This window comes from Bidens hawaiensis, unplaced genomic scaffold (genome assembly GCF_021521415.1).
Source record: "Bidens hawaiensis isolate Kalapana, Puna unplaced genomic scaffold, B.hawaiensis_p1.1 tig00014716_1, whole genome shotgun sequence".
NCBI lineage: Eukaryota > Viridiplantae > Streptophyta > Magnoliopsida > Asterales > Asteraceae > Bidens > Bidens hawaiensis.
The window spans coordinates 605,135-628,398 of NW_027492290.1; the positions used below are offsets into that span (position 1 = coordinate 605,135).

Here is a 23,264-nt window from a genome sequence, read left to right on the forward strand (position 1 = left end):
TTCATCAAAAGTATTTTTTATTGCTTTTTTCCTACTAAAAACTTATTTGCTTTTATTCTAATAAATATAATTCTCTAATAAATACTTAAATTAAACATTAAAATATTTTTGAAATTAATTATAACTTTCGATTTTTGAGTCTGGTGCAATATGACCGATTCCATCACTAAGTTGCACATAGTTCAGATATATTTCCATTTCCGGTTTTGAGTGTGAGAAAATTTATTGGTTATCATAACTTTAAATATTCGCACTTTTAAGTTTGTAAAAGTCTGATAATGTTTTTAAGTAGTATAAAAAATGTTTTGCATGGCAGATTTCACGCCAGAACAGTCATCTATCAATACTTCAATAGTTGTTATTACATGATGGAGAATATAAGTGCAAGTATACCATGAACCTCTTATATTTTGACTGGTTTTATTGATAGTGAATTTAATAATAGTTTTAATCATTAGACAGTATGTTATGGTGAGGGGCATCGAAACCCCTCCACAGTGCCACGTCATCGTCTCGTAAAAAACGGGGCATCGAAGCCCGTCCCGCTATGGTTAATGCCCCTTGGGCGCCCCAATATATATATATGTGTGTGTGTGTGAGAGAGAGAGAGAGAGAGAGGAGAGAGAGAGCCCCCTTTCCGCGCCCATCTTCACGACCACCGGAACCCCTTCCGCGCCCCCACCGACGGCGCCCCGCGGCGGTGTTCCGCGCCCTCATCATCCCATCCACCGCGCCCATAGCGTTGAGCCTTATTATTATTGTAAGGAAATAAATTAAAAGGGATATAATAATACAATATATTTTATTATTATTATTATTATTATGATATGGAATAAGATTATTTAGGAAAAAAAATAGACTAGAACAGAATAAACAAATTGTATATTACTATTAGGACATATGGTTATGGTATCGTTCAAGGATGTGGGGCTGGGCCGAGGTGAGAAGAGGTAGCGTACAAGCGTCGCTGTATGGCCTTTGGTGCGCCAATTTAAACACCGTGTCGGAATGCCACCCCTATTTGAAGAAACAAGAGAGGGAGAGATGTAGGAAGAAGAGGGCTAGGGACAAGACGGGAAAGCTGGAGGTTCACTCCGGAGTCTATGAGGGGTGGGGGACACTATGTGTGAGATGCCAAAAGATCGATTTATAATAGTCTAGACAAAGAAGAAGATGAACGTCTACAACATATACCTGCTAAATACTCTTTGATCATTATTCATCGTTTTTAATGACTATTGTGCTTTTAGACCTATATATTACATATAAAGGTTATATATTTAAAAGTTTTGCCATGAATAAACCAAGCAGGATAAAAAAATTTAGCAAGGAAAAAAAATAGTAAAACACATGCCATATTTCTCAAAACATCAAATTCAGACATATGTACGAATTAATCAAAAACTGTTGTTGGTAGTGATGTTGTGCATAGGTCTGCCAAAATGTCGCTTGATGGATTTGGCAAACGTTATCTTCACGTCATGCGTCATGAAAATTTTCAGTGAAATAGGTTATGTCATATCTCATCTAATAATTTCTTTACCTTCGTATATTAAAAGTTAGATTTCTTCTGTTTGTATAGAAGTCATACTGTTCTTGGATGTATTAAGATTGCTCTTACCTAGAAATTCTCAATCGACTTCATAAAGTGCAGTTAGTTAAACATGATATGACAAGGTGTTGCTAAGTGTATATCTTTATGAAGTTTATGGTGACTCCACAAATGAAACATACTATGATTGTGTTCATGCCTCATGTAAATAGTCTTATTTAGGCTTTGAGTTCTTTTGCTCAACTAATCAAATATCATTAGAAGTGAATCTATGTTGTGTTTAACGAGAGTATACCCCGTTTACAATTGGGCCATATTTTATACATGCAACACGCCCCTACCCTACATAAATTGAATCATGTGTTTTAGACCCTTAAGAAATAAAAGTTTTATATATCTTCATAACCTCTCATGCTCTATTCCAGGCAAAACTTTCTCCAACTATGTGAACAGAAACAAAAATCTGAATTTGAGTTTTCCTCAAAAATTAAAATTGAGCCTCATTTCAAAAATTTTCTTTTCATATTTGCCTCTACTTATTTCCTTAATCTCTTTAACCATAAAGAAATATAAATATTAGATATTTTTAGCATCACACGTTTTCTCTTCAGAGATGGTACATATTGTATAGAAATTAGTCCGTTTATTTTATTAATAACTCGAAGTTACTTAAATATATTAATCGTGTTGACCGCTCTTGATCCATTTTGGTCATCACTTACGTAAGATCTGCTACTATATGTCATGGGTGAGGGTGCCAAAAGCTAATAAGATATATGCTTGATTATATTACTCGACGTGAACTATGCGTTGCTAACATTTATTGAAAATGAAATATTGTATCATGTATTATTAAAAAGATATATTCCCATCATATCATACTTAAATAATAATAATGTACTTTATGACCCATAATTGCTCCATCCTTTTCTTTGGGGAAAATCGATTGCTGTTTCACCTCTGACATCAAATGCCCGTTGGTGGGCTTAATGGGTAAACTTAATCCATATTAAATCGACCAATAATGACATTTTTTTATATAATTTAATTGATGAATAAAGTTATAAATGTTTTTTTTGGCATAATTTAGTTATACTAAGTCTTCCATTCATTTTCGGTTTTGAACAGCTCCACGTAATGCTTAATCTCTTCAAGATTTATAGTTATAACAAAATCACCAACATATACATGTCGAATATAAAACCGAATTTTGATCTATTAATAAATAAAATAAATATAAAAACTACACACTTTTATTATATTACTTTTGTATCCTTAATTTAAAGACATTCACCAAGATGATATGCCACATACATCATGTGTCTTAACCCATATAAATTTTTTTGTTAATTTTATCGAAACCATTTGTTAACGTTTTAATTTATACGATTCAATCACCTTTTATCCAATTAAACGCAATCGAAGCCTTTTAATCTTTGCAAGACCAATAATAAGAATCTAGAGTTGTGGAATCTACGAGGGGCATATACATGATTCATTATTGTTTTTCAATTTTCAATATTGAACAAACATGTCTTGAAGCATGTTTGGGATTGAGTTTGAAAAATGATTATTGGTTTTTTGACTTTTTTAAAAAGTCTATTTAAAAAGTTAGGATTTGGGGCTTTTGAAAAACTGCTTTTTGATCATTTCAAAAAGCTAAAATAAAAAAAGATATTTATGATTGTCAAACATATTTTAACTTATTGGCTTTTTAAAAACACCGGTAAGCCAATAAAATAAGCAAAAGCTATGTTGGCTCAGGCCCAAATTTCAAACCCGTAGAAGATACCTCATCTTATCTAGCATGTGTTTTGAATGATGTTTTTTTAGAAAACTTATATTTGAAAATAAGGTTTTATGGCATCTTATTCTTAGTATGCTTTACCTAAATGGTAACTTTTAGGTAGATAATAGTAACTTTTAGGTAAATTTGATTCTTAAATTATTGTGTGTGTAGAGGATTTTAAAAACCAGGGTTAACATTTTAACTCGTCTTGTATTTAACGCCCCTTAACCTATGAAGGAAGTGGTATGCCACTCGTTAGCCCTTGCCAACTCAATTTGAGGTCATGGCCGTTAAAGTATACCCTTGGGCCTTAAAATCTTTTAAAGATTTTTACATATTTTCCCTTGCTAAGCTTCGTGTATGTGTAGTAAACTGAACTATAAACCAAGGTTACTCGCACAATCATTACATCCGTGAAGGCTATGTAGATTAACTTTTTTTCAAAATAGGTGTCATGCAGACTCTTTTGTTGTAGAATACTACCACCTTATAGTTTTTACAGCTTTTAATACAAATGCTAAGTCATTCCGAATTTTACTATATTACAATTGTTTGCTGTTTGATGTGTATATGTGAAATCAACTATAGACTTAGACTTCGGGGGTGTTTGGCCTATCTTATTTAACCAAGCTTATAGCTTTTTTAGTTTTTTTTTTAACAAAATAAGCTTAGCTTTGTGTTTGGTTTAGCTTTTTAAGCTTATGCTTATGAGCTTATATAAGCTAATTTGAAGAAGCTTATCTAAAGATGGTTTTTTAGCTTATTTGATGAAACTTATTTGTGTAAGGGAGTAAGTTACTCATTTGCCCTCAAATGGTGGTGGATTGATAACTTATTGTAACAAATTAAAGAATAGTGGATTTAACAACTTATTATCAACTTGTATAATATAAGTTAATCCAAACACTTAAAAAGAGCTTATCAAATAATAGAAAATAAGTCATAAGTTACTTTAAAATATAAGCATAAGCCTAAAAATAAAAGCTAGGCCAAACACCCCCTTCGTATACAAGCATAATAATTGCATATGTAGAGGCTATGTGGAGAGCTTTTTTTAACAAAACAATCTCATGAACTTTTTATCAAAACAAATTTCATGTGAACTTGTTTGTTGATGTAAAATAGTATTTTACTGCTTTACTGCTTTAAATACAAATGCTTATCAAATAGTATCATCACAAATTTATCTAATGCTAGTAGTTTTACACAATGAAAGTCACTTTACTAAAGATGTGACATGAAAGCCAGTTTAGAAAGTTTTAACAAGTTTGAGAAGCTAACCATTTCTTTAAAATTTCACAAAGTCAATGAGCTTTAATATACCATACAAAAATTGCATGACTTATTCATACAAACTAAGAAAGTATGTCGGTTTTCTATTAGTATTAACCAATAAGAATATCAAGTTTCATAATTTTTTTCTGTTGAATCACAAGTGAAAAAAACAACAGATTCTAACCTTCAACCTCAAGACAAAACAACCTTACTAAGGACATAGTGAAAAACTTTTAACTGCTAATATAAACTATAAAAACAACGTGTCCAAAATAACGAATGTAAGTTCGTGAATCTCATCCAGCTTTAGATGTCCGTGCTACAGGTGGAAGTACAACTGAATCAAGGTCAGCAGGGTAAGGAGCCCACAAACCTAATCCTCCCCTGCTTTCTTTTAACCCGCTGTTGTTTCCTTTAAACTCGTTTAACGATTTAACCCACTCGATTTTAGAGGAATGCTCACGTGTGTGCGGGTGTAATATAAAGATTGAGTTATACTCACAATTCGGGAACATGAAGAACTTGAAATTCCCCTTTAATCTATAAACAACAAACCCGAAACTCAACTGATCTCTCGGTGTGAATAGATTCACCTCGTTGAACCACAGGCAACTAAATAAGTTGTTAAGCGGTGTATGTTCGCGTATGATTATAGCTCCTTCTGGTACATCTGGTTTACAAGAAATATTGCATCAGCTTTCAGAATAATTTTCCAACTAAAACAAAATAAAATCCAAAAGAAAAGAACATTTTACTTTACAGAATTTCAATTTAAGATAATCCATGATTACAAAATATTAACAATTTGGTCGAATCAACACTTCAGGTAAACATGAGGTACAATTGCAATCATATGGGACACAGATTATGATAGTATTAATTTTAACATTTTAAAATATATTGATTTACCAGACTAGTTATGTACTTATCTATAATTAGTATGATCAGAAGGTATCTATATGCAATGTCTGACTATATATAGCTATGTAACCCTATTATGCACATGATGGACTTATACAGTCAATGTTTGTGATTTTACTATTTTGGTTCACAACATAGTCAAAATACTTTCATTGAACCACACGGACCAGGGCATATAGTTGTCTGTTGCAGTAAAATACTGGGACACAAAACTTTATGAATTTTTTTAAACTGTTGCCACAAAAAAAAAACATCTAGAAGGTGTTTGAATATGCTTCTAAGCTAAAAGTTTTAAAGACAATTATGATTCTTATTTTTTATTTGATAGGGTCACTAAGACTATCAATTTGGAGAAGTAAGAGGTTGTAACAAAACCATACAACTAACTTTTGTCATTTTCAAAACACACATCCAATGTCTCTTTGTATTAAAGTATTACTTAGAAATTACAGCATAATTGATATATTCCTCAAAATCAGCTTATTTGGCTTTCAAAAGTGAAAATGGACACTTCTATTTGGCAGCGTATAGACTAAAGCCAAATTAAACAATAGTTTCCTCCGAATTTTTTTTCTTGTTAATAATAAACCTAAAAACTATCTGTTTTGCATCACAAAGAGCTAATGAAATAGATGCAGTTTCAAATGTTCCCCTAGTATGTAGCTGTTAGAGGGTACTTAACACATTTATGTAACTGTAAGAAAATTTACATAAACTATGTTGGCGGTAAAAGTCAAAATCACAAATTTTATGAAATAAAGGGTATGATATTAGTATATAACAACTTAAATAAGATGTTAGAATGTTACCGCTTTTGGTTTGCTTCAACGGGTTCCAAGGTTCTAATCCTTCATAACGATATATTTTCATGTGGTGATCAATAAGAGGCCAAGCATATCTCTTCCTTCGTTTGTTAGAGTCAGCCTCCTCGTATATATTCTTATGATGCTTATGCTGAGCTATGGCAAATGTATGCTTTCCACGCCATAAATATCTGCCACATGCACTAAACCATAAGAATTATAAAAATTTTAAAAAGTATATGCAACAAAAAGAGACTATACCTTTCCAACATAAGCAAAGGATCAGCAATTAGCTCCATTTTTCCATCAATCCAAATGCTGTATAAAGCGTGAGGAAAAAGGCGATGAGTCAATATTTTAGGAACCTTCCCGTTTCTTCTAGGCTCATCATAAGGCAGATTCTTAAGCACGATAAGGCGCCAAATACCGACCATTCATCGTCTCTCACACTAACATTAGACTTTATAAAATCTAAAGATATCTCATCCACCACCATAAGAAAACAAAACAGTTTCTTGGATCTAGGACTCACATTTGATGGCTGATGAGGTGTATCATATCCATCAAATATTCCAGACGCAACCACAAATTTACACTTTTTAACATACTCCTTGTCTTTGTGCAACATTTCCGCACCACCGTTTTTCATAAAACCACAATGCACCTAACAACGAAAAAAAGACTAAGGTACCCTTCGATAAATCACAAATTGAAATCAAATTAACAATGGAACATACCTTCATGCTTGATTTGAGCTTGAAACTATCCCCTCTTTGTTCCCAACTTTGATGCCCTCCGAATAACGGGTGTGACCCGTTTGTGCTTGCATCATCCTCTTCAAAGCAGGTTAAGCTTTAACAAATTTTGAAGGGGATCTTTTTTCTGGAATAACTACCTTTTCTGGGTCATTGGCTAACGGTATAGAACAGCCTAAAGACACGCTTCAACTATATTAACCGCTGTATGTATAAATTTTGAAACAAGAAAGTGGGTAGCAGGCTTACGATGTGGCGGCGTTACTAGTCCCATTGTGTGTAGCATCTGAAACACCATGCTATCTTTGTTACATATAGCTGCAGTATGTAAAACATGGTTTTAAAAAGGCTATTTTGATAAACTTTGACGGGCGTGCACATCAGGCATTTAGTCGAACACCTGATGTGCACTTATGAAAAGATGAAAGAAAAGTAGAGAATACCTGAAAGGAAAACAAGAGATGACTGACAGGTCCAAATATGGAACAAGAGTACAAGTAGAATGAGCAGCATCCATAGAATACCACCGACTAAAAGCAAGCGAATGAAACCTCTTTTCCAGAGAGTCTTAATGGGATAGTCTGAAGATGATTTATCTGCTGCACCTAACAATAGTTGAAATTAAATCAACAGCGGTGTTGTACACTCTAAAACCTCAGAAAGTGTGTGCAATTGAAATATAAGTTGTGATAGGGTTTTGGATCCTAAATTAATCAACCTATGTGAAAGGAAATGAATTACCTTTAATTTCAAAGACGTTGTGTGAACGGTCAGGACGACGGCTTGCTCGTAAAGATACGGACCGGTGAGTGTCATTATCCATACTTATTTACAGCAACAAGTTCATTCAGAACAAGAGCAAGATCTAGATAAAGATAGGGAAAATGTTGTTATTATTATACTAGATGATGGTGAAGATGAAGATGAAGTGTATGTATGTAGTTTGAAAGAAGGTGTTGGATCACAGATCCAGTAGAGTATCTTTTTCACAACACCCCGAGTGTCAAAACCCGGAACCATGATAGATCCGATATCACAGATGGTGAAAACACATGAGTCCGGATTGAATATCGAAACAGGGCGTGTTTTGGGTATGAGAAAAAATTAAGGTACGAGAATAGATGAAACCGGACATAATTACTCGAAATCATATCCTTAGAAATTTTTGTCTTATGTTAACTCTTGTGTTAGTAATGCTTTTTCTATAGAGCAAACTGTAGTTTTCGTCCAAATCTGTGTTTTTAGTCAAATAGTTTTAATTTTACGATTTTTGTTAACGTGGTTTCATTTCACTTGCAATTAAACTTAAATATACTAATCCCGACAGTTTTATTATTTTTCTCTCATTCGCAAAACAAAGAGGGCTGTGTGCTGGGCCAACCCACCCACGTAAGCTCGGAGGCTCCATCATCATCATCAGCAGCATTCAGCAATAGTTAAAAGTTAAAACCCTCGCTTAACAAAAATCAGAAACAAACCCACACCCCTCTTTGCCTCACCGTTAAGCTCTTCGACAGACATCAGGTATGCATGTTTGATTTATTTTCTATATATTTGATAAGAATTGATTTTGTTTTCTGTATCATTCCTCGAATTTGTTGCTAGTTGTTGATTATTGTTCTGAAGTGATGGATATTGCACAATTAAGATTTAAGACATAAAGAATGCCCTAAAATCCATATATGAAAATTAGGTCACAAAAGTCCCTTTTCATTTTCTTCGGTTGACTTAAACCCAGATAGATAAAAGGTTCTAGGATCATACGGAACACCTATTTTTGTTCAATTGCTTCTGTTATTCGTATCGAAAAGGTTAAATTAGGATGCCAATAACCTGTTTTCTTATCTTGAGCTTTCCTACAACACCCACCCGCAAAGTAGCAACTTTTCAATTCCTAGACCCTTAATCGTCATTTTCTTCAGGCGTTGCTACACCATCGCCGCCGTTGAGTTTGTTGCACCACACCACATAATTAAATCAACAGCCGACCGCCTTCATCAACAAAATATTTGACTTCGGATTTGTCATTTAGGTAACAAGAATCCAATTTTTTTTTTCTTTTAGTTAGGTATGAACCATCTGATTCTATGCAGTCAATTGCAGTGCTATAGCGGTTATCGGATCTCTAGCAGAATATCAGTCCCGATAATATCGGGATGTTTGACCGATATATCACCAGTTTTTTAAGTCTTAATTGCCAATTTTTAGTGTTTAGTGTTAGTGCTTTAAGTCTTAATAAGTTCCTACTTGCTACAATTGTTGGTGTTTTGTAAGTTGCAAAAGGTTAATATGTTAATGGTAGGAGACTATACTGAATTGCTAGTGTTAAATTGCTATATATATATATATATAATTTTGCATGATATTAAAATTACCGGCATCCCACCGCGATAACCGATATCTCAAATATCGATCTTGACGATATCTGATATTTTTCAGCCTTAACTGCATAGATCTGATGTGACTGGTTTCTGTAGACCATGGATCAATTATTAATCACATTTGTTTGCTATATGTTTTACATAATCAGTTTGAATCTGGCTCTTGAATTCTTAAAACTTTTGTCTATATTACGTTTCTATTTGGTACCTTCTCCTTTTGTTAATGTACCTGCTGATTGAAATTTGATGTCAACAAAAATTTAGTCAAAATATTAACAATGAGAACTGTTAATGAACCTGCTTATGTGTATCCTGTGTATTATTATCATAAAAGTTGAATTTGGGCTTGAGTTAATGAACCTGCTTATTTGTGTCTTATGATCTGGTAGATTTTTGAACAGATTTTGTTTATATATTTGATGATTTTGGTCATTTGAATATTTTGAAAGCATACCTGCTTTTCCCCGGACCTTTTTTTTGTCAGAACCTATTTTTACCTGAACATATTGTTTTTGTCAGAACCTGATTTGACCCAAACCAAATTGGACCTGTTTTAAATCGACTCGTGATAACCTGTGACCTCCCCGCCTGTTTTCCCAGGCCCACTTGTTATCTTGGATAGAATGCCCAATTTTTATCGCGGTTTGAACACAGATTTATAGGTCTGCAGAGTAATTTCATCATGCGAGGAACGTTAGTAGCATACCCTGTACAAGATTTATACTGTTAATATTTAAAGCATTCTTAATCTTATCAAACTGTTTTTTTACCTAATATTTTTGGTTACTTCTTATAAGTTATGATCACCATTTAAGTTACTTAATTTCCTGTGATTAGGCTGCTAACTCTTCTTTTTTATTTCCTGTTTATAGCAAGTAGAAACAAGACATGGATGTTGACATTGACCATTATGTCATTCTCGGGTTGCCATCTGGCGAAGAGGGATTCAAGCTTTCAGAGAAAGAAATAATCAAAGCATACCGTTTAAAGGCTTTAGAATTACATCCCGACAAACGACCCGATGACCCTAACGCACCCGCCAATTTCCAAAAACTTCAAACATCTTACCAAATCTTGAAAGATGAAAAAGCCAGAAAACTTTTTCACGATCTTCTTCGCGTTAAACAACAAAAACTTCAACGCCAATCACAACATGATTCCAAACGAAGGCGAATGATGTCGGATCTTGAAGAACGAGAACGGTCTGCTTTTGCAGCTCAAGATTCATCTGCAAAAGCTGCAAGTGAAGAAGAGAGTATTGCTAGAAAACTTAAAGAAGAAATTAGTAGAATTCGTGCAATGCATGCTAATAAATCTAATCCCGTTACAACTGAAAACGTTAAAAAACAAAGTGGAGTTGGAGAAACAAGTGACACGGGTAATGCAGGTCCCAGTGCAGAAGAAAAGGAGAAAATTCTAAAAGTTTCGTGGGAAAAGGGTGGTGTTGATTATAATGCACAAAGATTAAGGGAGGTGTTCGAGACATTTGGTGAAGTTAAGGATGTGGTTATTAGGAAGAAAAAAGGGTCGGCTCTTATCGTTATGGCTACTAAAGAAGCAGCTGTAAGTGTTTTTAATTAAAGTTAATTTTATTAATTATTAAGTGTTTATATGAACACAGTTTAATTGGGTTGTATCTATTATTATTTGTATTTTTGTAGGTGGCTGCGACAGGAGTTATGTGTGGAGATATATCAAATCGTTTGCTAGTTGTACCGCTTCAACCAGCAGTGGCTAATTTTTTCTCGAGTGCACGTGAGCCGGTTGTTTCACAGGCAAATGAAGAGCTTGCTGGTGCTGGATATCAGGCGTTTGAAGATTCAGTCTTGCAAAAACTTCAAAAGGTTTGACCTGCACTTTGTTCTTATTAATTTTAACTTTTTATTTACTAATTAATTTTCTCTTTGATCTGTTTTGCAGGCTGCAGAGAGACAAAAACAGAACAGCAAGCAGTGAATTACAGGATTTCCATTGATGATGATTTCAGTTGCATGTAGAGAGCGGATTAAATGTTGGAGAACTCGCTTCCTCTCCTTGTTCATGAGTCTTTTACCATCTCTTTTCTAAAGACCAAAAAGTTAAACTGATAAGAATGCAACAATCTGAATTAGAGACCATTTGTTGTAAACATATCTTGTTATGTACAATGGCTACATTAACTTTGACTTAGATGGTTGTTTGGCAACGCTCCCGCCACAAAAGCTCACAGACATTAGAAGTCGAAGCTGTCACTCTTTTGTATTCATTCGGGTTAGGGATTCAAGCTTTAATGCTTCGTAACACCATCGTTTCTTGAAGCTAAAAGCAAAAAAGAATTCTGGTTTTGGACCAGGCATAAAACCGATTTTTTGATATTATTGGCATAAAACCGGAGGGTGTACGATTTGGAATGGTATGGTTTCGGTTTGATTTTTATTGTGTTTCACACATTACCTTGGTTTTAAAAGGCCGTGAGTCACTCTAGAAGCCTAGGCGTGAGACAAAAGCAGTAGCCTCCAAGCGTCTGCTATATAATACAAACAAGACTTAACTACACAATTGGGGTCTAACGTTTCATGAAAGTAACAACATTGGGTATTAACTTTTAAAAATCACTTGTTTAGGTATTCAACTTTCAATTTTGTAACAAAGTTGAGTACTAAGTCTAACATCTGTTAAAAAACTTAACAGAAGAGTTATGTGAAAAAACTAAGGGTAATCTTGTCATTACACCTTTAACCTATACTAACGTATCAACTGATTATTTTTCACTCCATGTTTATAATACATAAAAGACACATGGACACGATTAGGGCAAACGAAGAACAATGGGAGCGTGGGCAATCAGGACAGAGTTTCAAAACTTTAAATTCGACATGGCTTACGGTACGTAATTTTGGTAATGATATGCTCTTTAGACCCTCTATTCTCGATAATGAGATAAAATTGAAACCATATTTTTGTATTTTTTGGTTCAGGCCTTCATCCAAAGCTTTTTTCTATCAAAATTCACAACGGTGGAGGATTTTCAATCAACAACTACCACAAAGTTAATGAAAGGGGTAAGGTCAATTATATAGATTTGTGGGACGCATGAAGGTTCTGTATGTTTTTTACTTCAATAACATATTAAAAGTTAGTATACCACGACACTTACCAAGGACTTTCGTTACATTCATGATTCTTTTCATTAGATAACAAGAATTTTTAATTATGTCATTGAAGTAAAAAATACAGAACCTTTCTATGTTCAACAAATCCACATAGCCTCTTTCATAAACTTTATGGTAGTTGCTGATGGAAAATTCTCTATCATGGTGAATTTTGATAGAAAAAAGCTCTGGATGAAGGCCTGAACCAGAAAATAAAAAAATACAGTTTTCAATTTCATCTTATTATCAAGAACGAAGGGTTTAATAGCATATCATTACCAAAATTACGTACCGAAAGCCATGTCAAATTCAAAGTTTTGAAATTCTGTCCTGATTTCCCACGCGCCTATTGTTCGCCGTTTGCCCTAATCGTGTCTCTGTATCTTTTATGTATTATAAACAAGGAGTGAAGAATAAGCAGTTGATACGTTAGCATGGGTTAAAGGTGTAATGACAAGATTTCACTAAGTTTTTTTTCACATGACTCCCATTTTGTTAAATTTTTAACGGATGTTAGACTTAGTACCCACCTTTGTTACAAATTGAAAGTTGAATACCTAAACAAGTGACCTTTAAATGTTAATATCCAATGTTGTTACTTTCATGAAACGTTAGGCAGTAGTTAAGTCTACAAACAATATTCGCTACCCATTATCTTTTAAAGCTAAAAAAATATGATATAATTAAAGGCTCTTTGGTCTATCGATATCAAGACGTTTTTTTGAACGGCCAAACAAGTGTAGATCTAAAATCCCTTTTTTAAAAAATATATGTGATAACAATATAAAAGAAATACGCATAATCTAGTAACATAAAGATCACGAACAAAAGTACAGAACTACTCCGACCTTATGCACAAGCCTTTGTACAATCAAACAAGCCCAGTATACAATCATACAAGCTTAACGTACAATCAATCAAACTATGTAAATTGAAGAATAAAAATCACCAGCTTACCTATTTGCGATATGCTATACTTGAAACAAAACAACCTTTATGCATATTTAAACAAGTTAAATATATAACCCAAAAAGCTCAATGTAAAATGCACTCATCAAAGTTTGTATGTTTAACCAAGCTCTATGAAAACAGCTAAAAGAAAAGGGAGAATAACAATTAGCATCTCTATTGCTTTGATGTTATTAAGCCGTACAAGGGTATACGAGACCGCTTTCACTCCTCACTCCTGAATGGTGACTCACCATCACAATTTCGATTATCGGTTTCAAGTTGGTTTTAAAGGTTAAAAAGACTTGATGTCTATTTCCATATTCAAACAAATTTATAATTTTGATATGCCATCATATTCCAAATCAAATGGAGAAGCTAATGTACAAAAACATCATTTATCCTATATAATTTCGCAAATTCAGTTTTAATACGATCCTACCCGATATAAATTTTCATTTCATCGTATCTGCCTTTGATGCCCGTTCAGACAGGTTTCCTTAGAATAGCGGTAAGAAGATACCAGAGACCAGAATCAACCGAGGACAACACCACAATAAGGATTGCCACTAGAACAAGAGTCAGTACAGCAGTCTTCACCTGCACAAATAAATAAATAAATAGATAAATAATTAGACTCAATAGTTCACCTCCATCATTGATACATTTATCAGTGTTAAAAATTATATGCTTTCTAGAGGTAGCAAACTGAACGGTTGGGTAACAAGTCAAAACAGGTACGGGCACTACTTTTTTCAATTAATAAAACAATTAATATACATTCAAATACACTCTGGGGAAATTTTGACCTGTTTGACCTGATACCATTTTAACTGTTGAGTTATATAAACAACCGACACACTGGTCGAAAGGAATATTGCGTAACATGAAAGGCGCAGTAATGACAAAAACTGCAAGTTAAATTACTTATTTTGTTATCATCATCATTACAAATAAATTGATGGAATTTTCACACAAATTCACACGACTAAATATCGTTTTATGTATTTTGGATATTTAACAAATAGTCAAATATTTTATATTTTTCCTAAGCACAACATTGGAGATTGCAATTTTGATAGCTTCAATTTGTAAATACAATATTCGTTGTAAACTCAACAAGAAAAAAAAACTACCAATTTTAGTCTAAAACAGTAAAAGGTTTAATCCAAGACCAAAAGTCGTTTCTTTTATCTGTTTAGCATAATAAGTTTATATTTTCTTCTCTGGTTGTATTAGATAGATACTTGGGTAAAAAAATCTAAAACTTGTATACACGCTTAAAAATACCTTTTTTAAACTTTACATATACTTATGCTTAAATAAGTTATATAAGACGAAAACAAAAATTAAATGAAGGAAATATAAGTAGCTGCAAATTATGAACACTAACCGTATTCTGAAAGCCTGGCCATTCTATGTACTTCAGCTGGCTAGGCTGCTCTGCGAGAAAGGACAATACAGATTTTAAACCCCTGAAAATTTACACAAGAATATTCACAATTAGTATGTGATCAAAACATACAATTATATTGATATGAGAAGTCACATATTTGACCTTAAATGTCAAAAGTTTTACCCTATTTTTTGTATTGAATAGGGAGAAGTAAAAAAGCATATAATAATATAGTGTGTGTTACCTTATAAAGCCCTTTGCAGGTGGTAACCAAAAGGGTTCGTTCCCATTGTTATTATTATGTAAACTAAGGTCATGAATTCTGCTTCCGGCTGAAACAGCATATTTGGCACCATAACGTTCTTGAACGATATATTGAGGTCTTGTTTTAAAACTCTTCAATAAATCATCATAAAAAATATTTATCAAAACATGATATTTGCCATACTTAGCGGCAGATGAAGGAAAAAAAGTTAAAAAAAAGAGAAGACATGTTTACCTTTTCATAAACGAAGTGGCGTTTTTGGTAATTTACTGATGTGTTCACAGGAAACTTCCGAATGTGTGATAGTGATTTAGGAAAATTTATGCCCGTAAAACTGGTCACCGGATCAGAAAATAACGCCATTTAATTGCTGAAATAAACAAATAAAAAATATTATCGAAAAGGCTTAAAGTCTATGACATTGCAAAATTCAGATTCAAAGTATGTAAATTCACATGATAATAACTTTAAAATGTGTTGCTAACCAACTAAAGAAGAAAAGTAACCATCAACAAACAGAATATCAGCAATTCCACACTCAGCACAGAGTAACATCTGAGTTCCAATTCCACTCATAAAGCGCACGAAGCTTTTCGTATAAGAAAAATACAAATAAACTAATTAGACATGACAATTCTACATTTTTAGTACTTCAAAAAATAAAGAAGTTGCTATAAATTATGCATAATTGATGATTGAAGGGGTATGCACCCGCCTTAACATCGAGCGGGGCGGGTCAACCCACAAGATATAGACAAGAGGCTTGAAATCACGATGTCATGAAGACACAAAGCCAAAACCTATGCGCGTAGCGCATATCACACATGCTCACGCATATCACATCTGCGCGTGGCGCATATCACATATGCGCGTGGCGCATATCACATATGCTCACGCATATCACATATGCTCACGCATCACATATGCTCACGCATATCACATCTGCGCGTGGCGCATATCACATATGCTCACGCATATCACATATGCTCACGCATATCACATGCTCACGCATATCACATCTGCGCATGAAACATCTGCGCGTGAGAATAAAGAGAAGACCTTGCGCATCCCCGGGATAGGCGCATAAAGGACAACACAACGAATGAGACAATAGTCTAATCCAAATCAGGATAAGGACAACAATGATTGTACTCATCAGACAACCTTCCAGAAGGTATCTTTTAAGGAATAAAGAATGTGCTGATGTTGACAGCTGCCAATGAAGGGTGGACAACTCAGCAAAACCCATGTGCCACCACGTGATGGCACATGGGTCAGGTAAAATACCTTGGTCAGAGAATAATCAATGAAAAAGCACCAGGTGTCCTAAGTACACGTGGCGCGAAGCAATAGGAGGAGGCCAAAAAGGCCCTAATTGGGTCTGAGCCCAATCATTGGAAACCATAATACTATAAATACCACACCACCTCCACAGTTGGGGTCAGACAAGAAATATATTCTGAGTCCTTTACTCATTTTAACATTCTTATCTTCTCCTGCAATATCTTATTCTCACACCGGAGGGTTACCCCAAAGAGAACCCCTCTGTCCCTTTCTGAGGGGTAAGCTCACGGTGTTGTTCGTTTTGTAGGTGGAAGAACTCGTATCTCGGAAAACCATCGGTGATATAGCACACTCATACCCGAGGAACGTAGATCGAATTCAAGTAAGTCGATACACGTTTCTTCATTGGCGCCATCACCTGTTACAACGGCAACTAAACCACTATTTCATCAGTTTTCTCTCTGAAAATCTTCACCATGGTTTCCGGTGTTCGAAACAATGATCAAGTTCTGGAGGATAATGAGCTTGAGAATGTTAATGAGGGACATCAGGTGCTGAGGGCGCCGCGTGACACTGCGCGCACCACCAGTAACCATCCCTTCAACACAACACCTCATAGCCAGACTGAAACTCCCCCAGACGATCTCACGTTCCAAAATCTGACAGGTGCAAAACAAAAAGGACCAATGGGTCCGGAAGTTGAAACCAATGACCCTAAAGAATGGCTCATAAACGAACAACGGCGTTTAATGGACAAATACAATGAGCTGGTAAAACACAAAAAGTTAGCCGACTTAACACAAAGGCTCGCATTTGATAAACAAACCATTCAGGGAACAATAAAAAGGGCGCGCGCGCCGGAAGACGGTCATTCTGTTCACACCGAACACGCTGATATTAGTGATGAGGAAGAGGTGCACAGCATGAGGAAGACGCGAGATACTCATGCAGGAGGTTCACAGCTTCGCGCACACATGAACATAGCACCTGGAGCCAAGGCTGATATGGATCTATACACACCATACAACCCACAAGCGAAAGAGCAAGTGGACATAACCACACCATATAGGCCAGCCATCTTGGTAAAACATTCAAAATTCACTGAGCGCATTGCGAAGGCTCCCATTCAACACAAAACCAAGATGCCAAGTGGTCTAGACAAGGAGAAATGATTCATGACTTGAACTAAAGGAAAAAATCAGACAATCAAAGCGCAATAAATACCTTGGCGCACCGCAATCCGCGAATTAAACATCGCCATGAAGTCCATTTTCCCCCTTTTCAAGGGTAAAACAGGGGACTTCAAAACAACCTTCGGCGTAGCCTCGGCACCTTGCTGCGCCTGAGGTTGAGCCACCAACGTTGCCGGCTCTACAAACATTTGAGTGAACAAAGCTTCATTAATGACTATCAGAATCACGCTCATAAAACCACAGAAAATAAACAAAGTATACCTGTTGGAGAAGACGAGACAGCAGGCACAGCACCGCTTCCCTTGTCCGCCGCGCGCAGAGACGAGGTGGCGGCACCATACCTCGTGTGGACGGGAGGACTGCCCACACCTTGAGGCAAAGAAGACGAGGAAAACTTGGATGTAAAACCCTTGGTTTTCTCAAGTCCCTTCGCCTGAGTAGAAGGAAGATTCTGGGCAACAAAGGCATCATCTTTTTTCTGTTTTTTACTGGCCCCTGCGCCAGTTTTGCCTTTAGCCTTGCGCTTGAGTTTTTGCGCTTCAGCTTCTTCCTCCTCCATTTCCTCTTCCACAAGCTCCAACTCATAATAAGCGAGCGCATCTACAATACGCGCAACAGAAATGTTAAAACCAAATTTGATACTCTAAGGGCCTAAGCACAAATACAAAGGCTTACCAAGCGCATCGCTGTAAAAACAAAATTCTAAATCGACAAGGATGAACATATCATTGAAGCGATCAGGGAAAGCAACTTCCCCAGCGCTCAGCGCGACAGAGCCACCTTCCGTATGCTCGTCATAGGCGGCGTGGATGTATTCCTTGCTTTCTGCATAAAACAAGACAAGTGATATCAGCAAAACGAATTATACTCGCGCAAAATTAATGCAATTAACAAACAACCCACCTGAGCCATCAACATGGATGACAGGCTCAGTCCCGCTGTCAATCCACCTCTTGCTCATGCCAACCCCCACAAACGCTTCCTCGCAAATTTTCCTGGCGGGGGATGGATTAGCAGATAGTTTCTTAACCCACGCGCCAGATGGATTCTTAAGAACATCATCATCCGCGGGCGCGGAAGTAATCGCGCGCATAGTCATGCGAATGGGAATCACACCAGCCTTGATATAAAAGAATTTTTCAGCCCAGTCATGAAGGCTTTTGAAGGAAACAGTACAGCACTTAACCTTCTGACTGCGCGGTGTGAATGAGAACCAAGAATCTTGGATTTTCGGCTTATAAAAATATTGAAAGCGCCGAGGGGTGGGCTCCTCGCGCTGAGCTTTGCACATGAACTCAAAATGAGTCATGCGCACTAGTCCACATGGATGAACCTGAGATATATGAATCCCGTAAAACTGGAGGAGTGCACCTATAAACCTCGTCGTTGGAAGACGAAGATTACAGTGGGTGAAAAAATGAGAGTATAAAGAAATATAGCTGGCGGGAGGATCCGCCGCCGTTTGCCCGGTCGCCGGGAGCAGACAGCCATACTCAGGGAGAAAACCCTGAGAGGCGACGAGATTATCAAAGTCAGATTGTTTCAACTTGCAGGGAATCTCATCCTATCTTTTCACCGCCTTGTTCTTCCTTCCTTCCTCCGACGAGGCCTCAGCAACCCGTTTACCCTTGCCGGTCTTCTTCAAAGTAGACATAACCACTGATTTTACACGGCCTTTACTAGGGGAAATTGTGGTGTCTGGGTTATCAGACATACAATTGCGAATCGAACAATATGGTTACTTTAAGCACGGAAATCTGGAAGCAAAGATAATGGCTCTTAATCGGAATGTAAATTGAAGAAGCAAAAGCTCTGAAAATGACAATGGAGATGAAGAAAAAACCGTTCAAAAGGTTTGGTTTTATAGGTCCAGGGGAGAGAAAGAGAAACAAGTAATAATCAGATCTACGCTCACGCGCCCCCACGCGCAGGCGTAGGCCAACATAAGCGCGACACGTGTTCCTGACACTGTATGAGGAGACGTGAAAGGCAACTGTAGCACCTCGAGCACGTGAAAGGTCTGACACATAACGTCTCCATCTCTGATGCATGTCAGCATCAACCAACCACGTGCATTGACGATTCGTTTTAACCAAAGGGATAAAAATTTCGCGCAACGCACATATGAGAAATGAAAAAGAAAAGACAAACCCTGTTAAAAGAGCAAACTATTAAGTCTAATATCTATCTTACCTCGCTCGCGCGAGACAAGACACACATTAGACTGGGGGGGCTTGAAGGGGTATGCAACCGCCTTAACATCGAGCGGGGCGGGTCAACCCACAAGATATAGACAAGAGGCTTGAAATCAGGATGTCATGAAGACACAAAGCCAAAACCTATGCGCGTGGCGCATATCACATATGTTCACGCATCACATATGCTCACGCATCACATCTGCGCGTGACGCATATCACATATGCTCACGCATATCACATCTGCGCGTGGCGCATATCACATATGCTTACGCATATCACATGCTCACGCATATCACATCTGCGCGTGAGAATAAAGAGAAGACCTTGCGCATCCCCGGGATAGGCGCATAAAGGACAACACAACGAATGAGACAATAGTCTAATCCAAATCAGGATAAGGACAACCATGATTGTACTCATCAGACAACCTTCCAGAAGGTATCTTTTAAGGAATAAAGAATGTGCTGATGTTGACAGCTGCCAATGAAGGGTGGACAACTCAGCAAAACCCATATGCCACCACGTGATGGCACATGGGTCAGGTAAAATACCTTGGTCAGAGAATAATCAATGAAAAAGCACCAGGTGTCCTAAGTACACGTGGCGCGAAGCAATAGGAGGAGGCCAAAAAGGCCCTAATTGGGTCTGAGCCCAATCATTGGAAACCCTAATACTATAAATACCACACCACCTCCACAGTTGGGGTCAGGCAAGAAATATATTCTGAGTCCTTTACTCATTTTCACATCCTTATCTTCTCCTGCAATATCTTATTCTCACACCGGAGGGTTACCCCAAAGAGGACCCCTCTGTCCCTTTCTGAGGGGTAAGCTCACGGTGTTGTTCGTTTTGTAGGTGGAAGAACTCGTATATCGGAAAACCATCGGTGATATAGCACACTCATACCCGATGAACGTAGATCGAATTCAAGTAAGTCGATACACGTTTCTTCAATGATCAAATATAATAGTCTATAATCATCATCATAACTGAGCAAAGGTTCAGTAAATGCTGATAAACAGAAACCATAAACCAGTAAGTGTTGATTAATTAAAATCAAACAATTAGGTGAAATGGCTCTATGCTGCAATTAGGTCAAGCAATTAGTTTATAACGCAAATGGTGAGATTGAATTAACGAACGTAAACTTAAATTCAGCATTTGTGTAAAGACAGAACAGCCAATTAGAAACCAAAACCCTACATTCACATGAACAAACCTGGAGATTGAATATTATTAATCTGTCAAGAACAATGTTCAGGAACCGATTAAACGAAGTGGAGATTTAGACATTAGCCCATTGGCCCATAACAAAGTTGGGCCGAAAACTGGGGAACCCAATTTCTCTGTTGTAATAGTTTGGCAATTGACAATCACTACTATTGTTTTAATGAGGAGTTTATGAGGGGATCACCGCACTTGTTTGGTGACTTGTGAGAGAGGTGATCGCTACTTCTTAATATTAGTGAAATGAATAAGCTGATCACTACCTTTGAACTAGTGAAATGATTGATGTGTCGGTTATCTCTTCCATATAAGAGAAACAATTAATAAAGCAACTCTCGATTAGAGAATATGAAATAGGATGTTGAGTGAATTAGTTATCTTCTACTTGAATCTTTATAAATTTGGTGGTGTTCTTCTAACCCTTGAATTCCTTATATTCTTGCGCATCTTACATCTTGAGTTCTGGAAAGAGTTAAATCTAAAAAAAAATAGTTTTAATCAAGGAAAAACTACAATTTTTGTTCTTTCGAATTACCAAAATTATGGAATGGGTCCTTTTTTAAAATGAGTTTCATCCTTTATCCTTTATATGCATATTTTCCTCGGGTTTTGTCCTTTACACTAACAGTCATCCATTATTTCAGTTAAGTATTGACATGTGCTAGACACATGAGGGCACTGCGGTAATTTTACCTCCAAATATTAACTATTAGAAAAGCCAAAATTAATAAAATAGTAAAGTATGATGGGACTCACCACTAACCCATATCATATGTATCTTCTTCGTCATTTTAACCAAGACTCCATCCCCCTAACCCCAGCCACCACCATTAAAGGGCCACCGACCACCACCATCAACAAAACTATCGGCCACCACCATCAACAAAAGCGTCGGCGACCACCATCAATAGAAACGCCGACCACCGCCATCGATCAAAAACCCTAACCAACGAAAAAAGACCCAACATAGTAACCCTAACCAAGCCATTGATCAGAAACCCTAACCAATGAAAAAAGACCCAACACAGTAACCCTAACCAAGCCATCGATCAGAAACTCTTAAGCCGCCATCGATTAGAAACCCTAGCCAAGCCTCCTTCCTCCCAACCCCAGCCACCACCATTAAATCCACCATACTTATTAGATCTAACCGGAAAAAAGTCCCAACCTGCCACCCAATTTTGAATCACAACACAACCTCATGTCACAAATCACCAACGTAGGATTTATATCATAAACCCTAAACCAACGAAACAGAATCCGATACAGCCTCATGTTACAAATTGATGACTAATGGTTTCCCGGCAAGTGAATGAAGATGATGAAGGGCTTAAAGAAATATCTGATGAAGATGAAGGGTTTTATTTTTAACATATACAGCCCTTATAAATTTTGAATTGGAACCAAATCTTTAAGCTAGTTACATAAATAGCCCTTAAAAGGTTAAAAAGACTAAAATGCCCTCATGTGCATAGCACATGCCAATACTTAACTGAAATAATGGATGGCCGTTAGTGTAAAGGACTAAAACCGAGAAAAATATGAAAATAAAGGATAAAGGATGAAACTCATTTTAAAAAATGACATATTCCATAATTTTGGTAATTAAAAAGGACAAAAATTGTAACTTTTTCTTTAATCAAAGAAAATTTTGAAGAAAACTTGTTCACCCCTCTAGTTTGCCAATTCATAATTATAATCTTGTAATGATTCAAAAGTTTAGACAGATGATAGTTTGTTGTAAACGCTTCTCTCTTCTTACACTTGTTTCTACTTATCTCTTTCTTTATCTCACAATAAGATTGTAATTATAGCCTATTTTTACAAACAAATTAGTTAATAGAAGTTAATATTCGATTATCAGTTCTCATACCATTATATCTGTGTGGCTTATGATGAATTAGAGAATAACGCACTATGCCCTCTCTTACATTAAAGAATTAAATAACCGTGTTGTTACAAGATTGTTACATTGTTTCCGGGTCTTGAAAGCAAAAGATTTATTGTAAGTTCTCATGTCTAATCGAAAACCCTTTCTTTGTTCTTTGCCGACAAAAAATTAGCATAAATCTTTGTAAGAAAGTAAATATGTAACTATCATAATGGTAAAATGATAAATTTATTCTAACTAAACAAACATTTTTAA

At 36.2% G+C, this 23,264-nt stretch overlaps 2 protein-coding genes and 1 pseudogene across 3 annotated transcripts; 1 reads left to right on the forward strand and 2 right to left on the reverse strand.

Moving 5' to 3' along the window:
• Nucleotides 1–4,912: 4,912 nt before the first annotated feature.
• LOC143547397 (putative hexosyltransferase MUCI70) lies at nt 4,913–7,918 on the reverse strand (annotated as a pseudogene). The gene is made up of 7 exons (XR_013137762.1): nt 7,837–7,918; nt 7,539–7,691; nt 7,345–7,413; nt 7,078–7,270; nt 6,602–7,004; nt 6,347–6,531; nt 4,913–5,286 (listed from the first exon to the last, which is right to left on the reverse strand). The product of XR_013137762.1 is annotated as a putative hexosyltransferase MUCI70 (transcript).
• Nucleotides 7,919–10,156: 2,238 nt separating this feature from the next.
• On the forward strand, nt 10,157–11,531 carry LOC143547423 (uncharacterized). Its single transcript, XM_077038853.1, has 3 exons — nt 10,157–11,039; nt 11,138–11,320; nt 11,397–11,531. Exons 1-3 carry the CDS (start codon nt 10,365–10,367, stop codon nt 11,430–11,432), a joined length of 894 nt encoding a protein of 297 aa, XP_076894968.1. The 5' UTR covers nt 10,157–10,364; the 3' UTR covers nt 11,433–11,531.
• A 2,396-nt stretch (nt 11,532–13,927) lies between these two features.
• LOC143547398 (uncharacterized) lies at nt 13,928–21,152 on the reverse strand. Its single transcript, XM_077038835.1, has 5 exons — nt 21,111–21,152; nt 15,451–15,586; nt 15,196–15,347; nt 14,949–15,030; nt 13,928–14,155 (listed from the first exon to the last, which is right to left on the reverse strand). The coding sequence occupies exons 2-5, from the start codon at nt 15,577–15,579 to the stop codon at nt 14,042–14,044; spliced, it is 477 nt and encodes a 158-aa protein (XP_076894950.1). The 5' UTR covers nt 15,580–15,586; nt 21,111–21,152; the 3' UTR covers nt 13,928–14,041.
• Nucleotides 21,153–23,264: the final 2,112 nt, after the last annotated feature.

Excerpts from the sequence above, each read along its gene's own strand:
- LOC143547398 (XM_077038835.1), bottom strand. The coding sequence starts at position 15,579 with ATGGCGTTATTTTCTGATCCGGTGACCAGTTTTACGGGCATAAATTTT. Across the intron at positions 15,348-15,450 it reads GCCACTTCGTTTATGAAAAG|AGTTTTAAAACAAGACCTCA; the intron begins GTAAACATGTCT and ends GATTTATTGAAG. Across the intron at positions 14,156-14,948 it reads GGCCAGGCTTTCAGAATACG|GTGAAGACTGCTGTACTGAC; the intron begins GTTAGTGTTCAT and ends TTATTTGTGCAG.
- LOC143547423 (XM_077038853.1), top strand. The coding sequence starts at position 10,365 with ATGGATGTTGACATTGACCATTATGTCATTCTCGGGTTGCCATCTGGC. Across the intron at positions 11,040-11,137 it reads TGGCTACTAAAGAAGCAGCT|GTGGCTGCGACAGGAGTTAT; the intron begins GTAAGTGTTTTT and ends GTATTTTTGTAG. Across the intron at positions 11,321-11,396 it reads TCTTGCAAAAACTTCAAAAG|GCTGCAGAGAGACAAAAACA; the intron begins GTTTGACCTGCA and ends TCTGTTTTGCAG.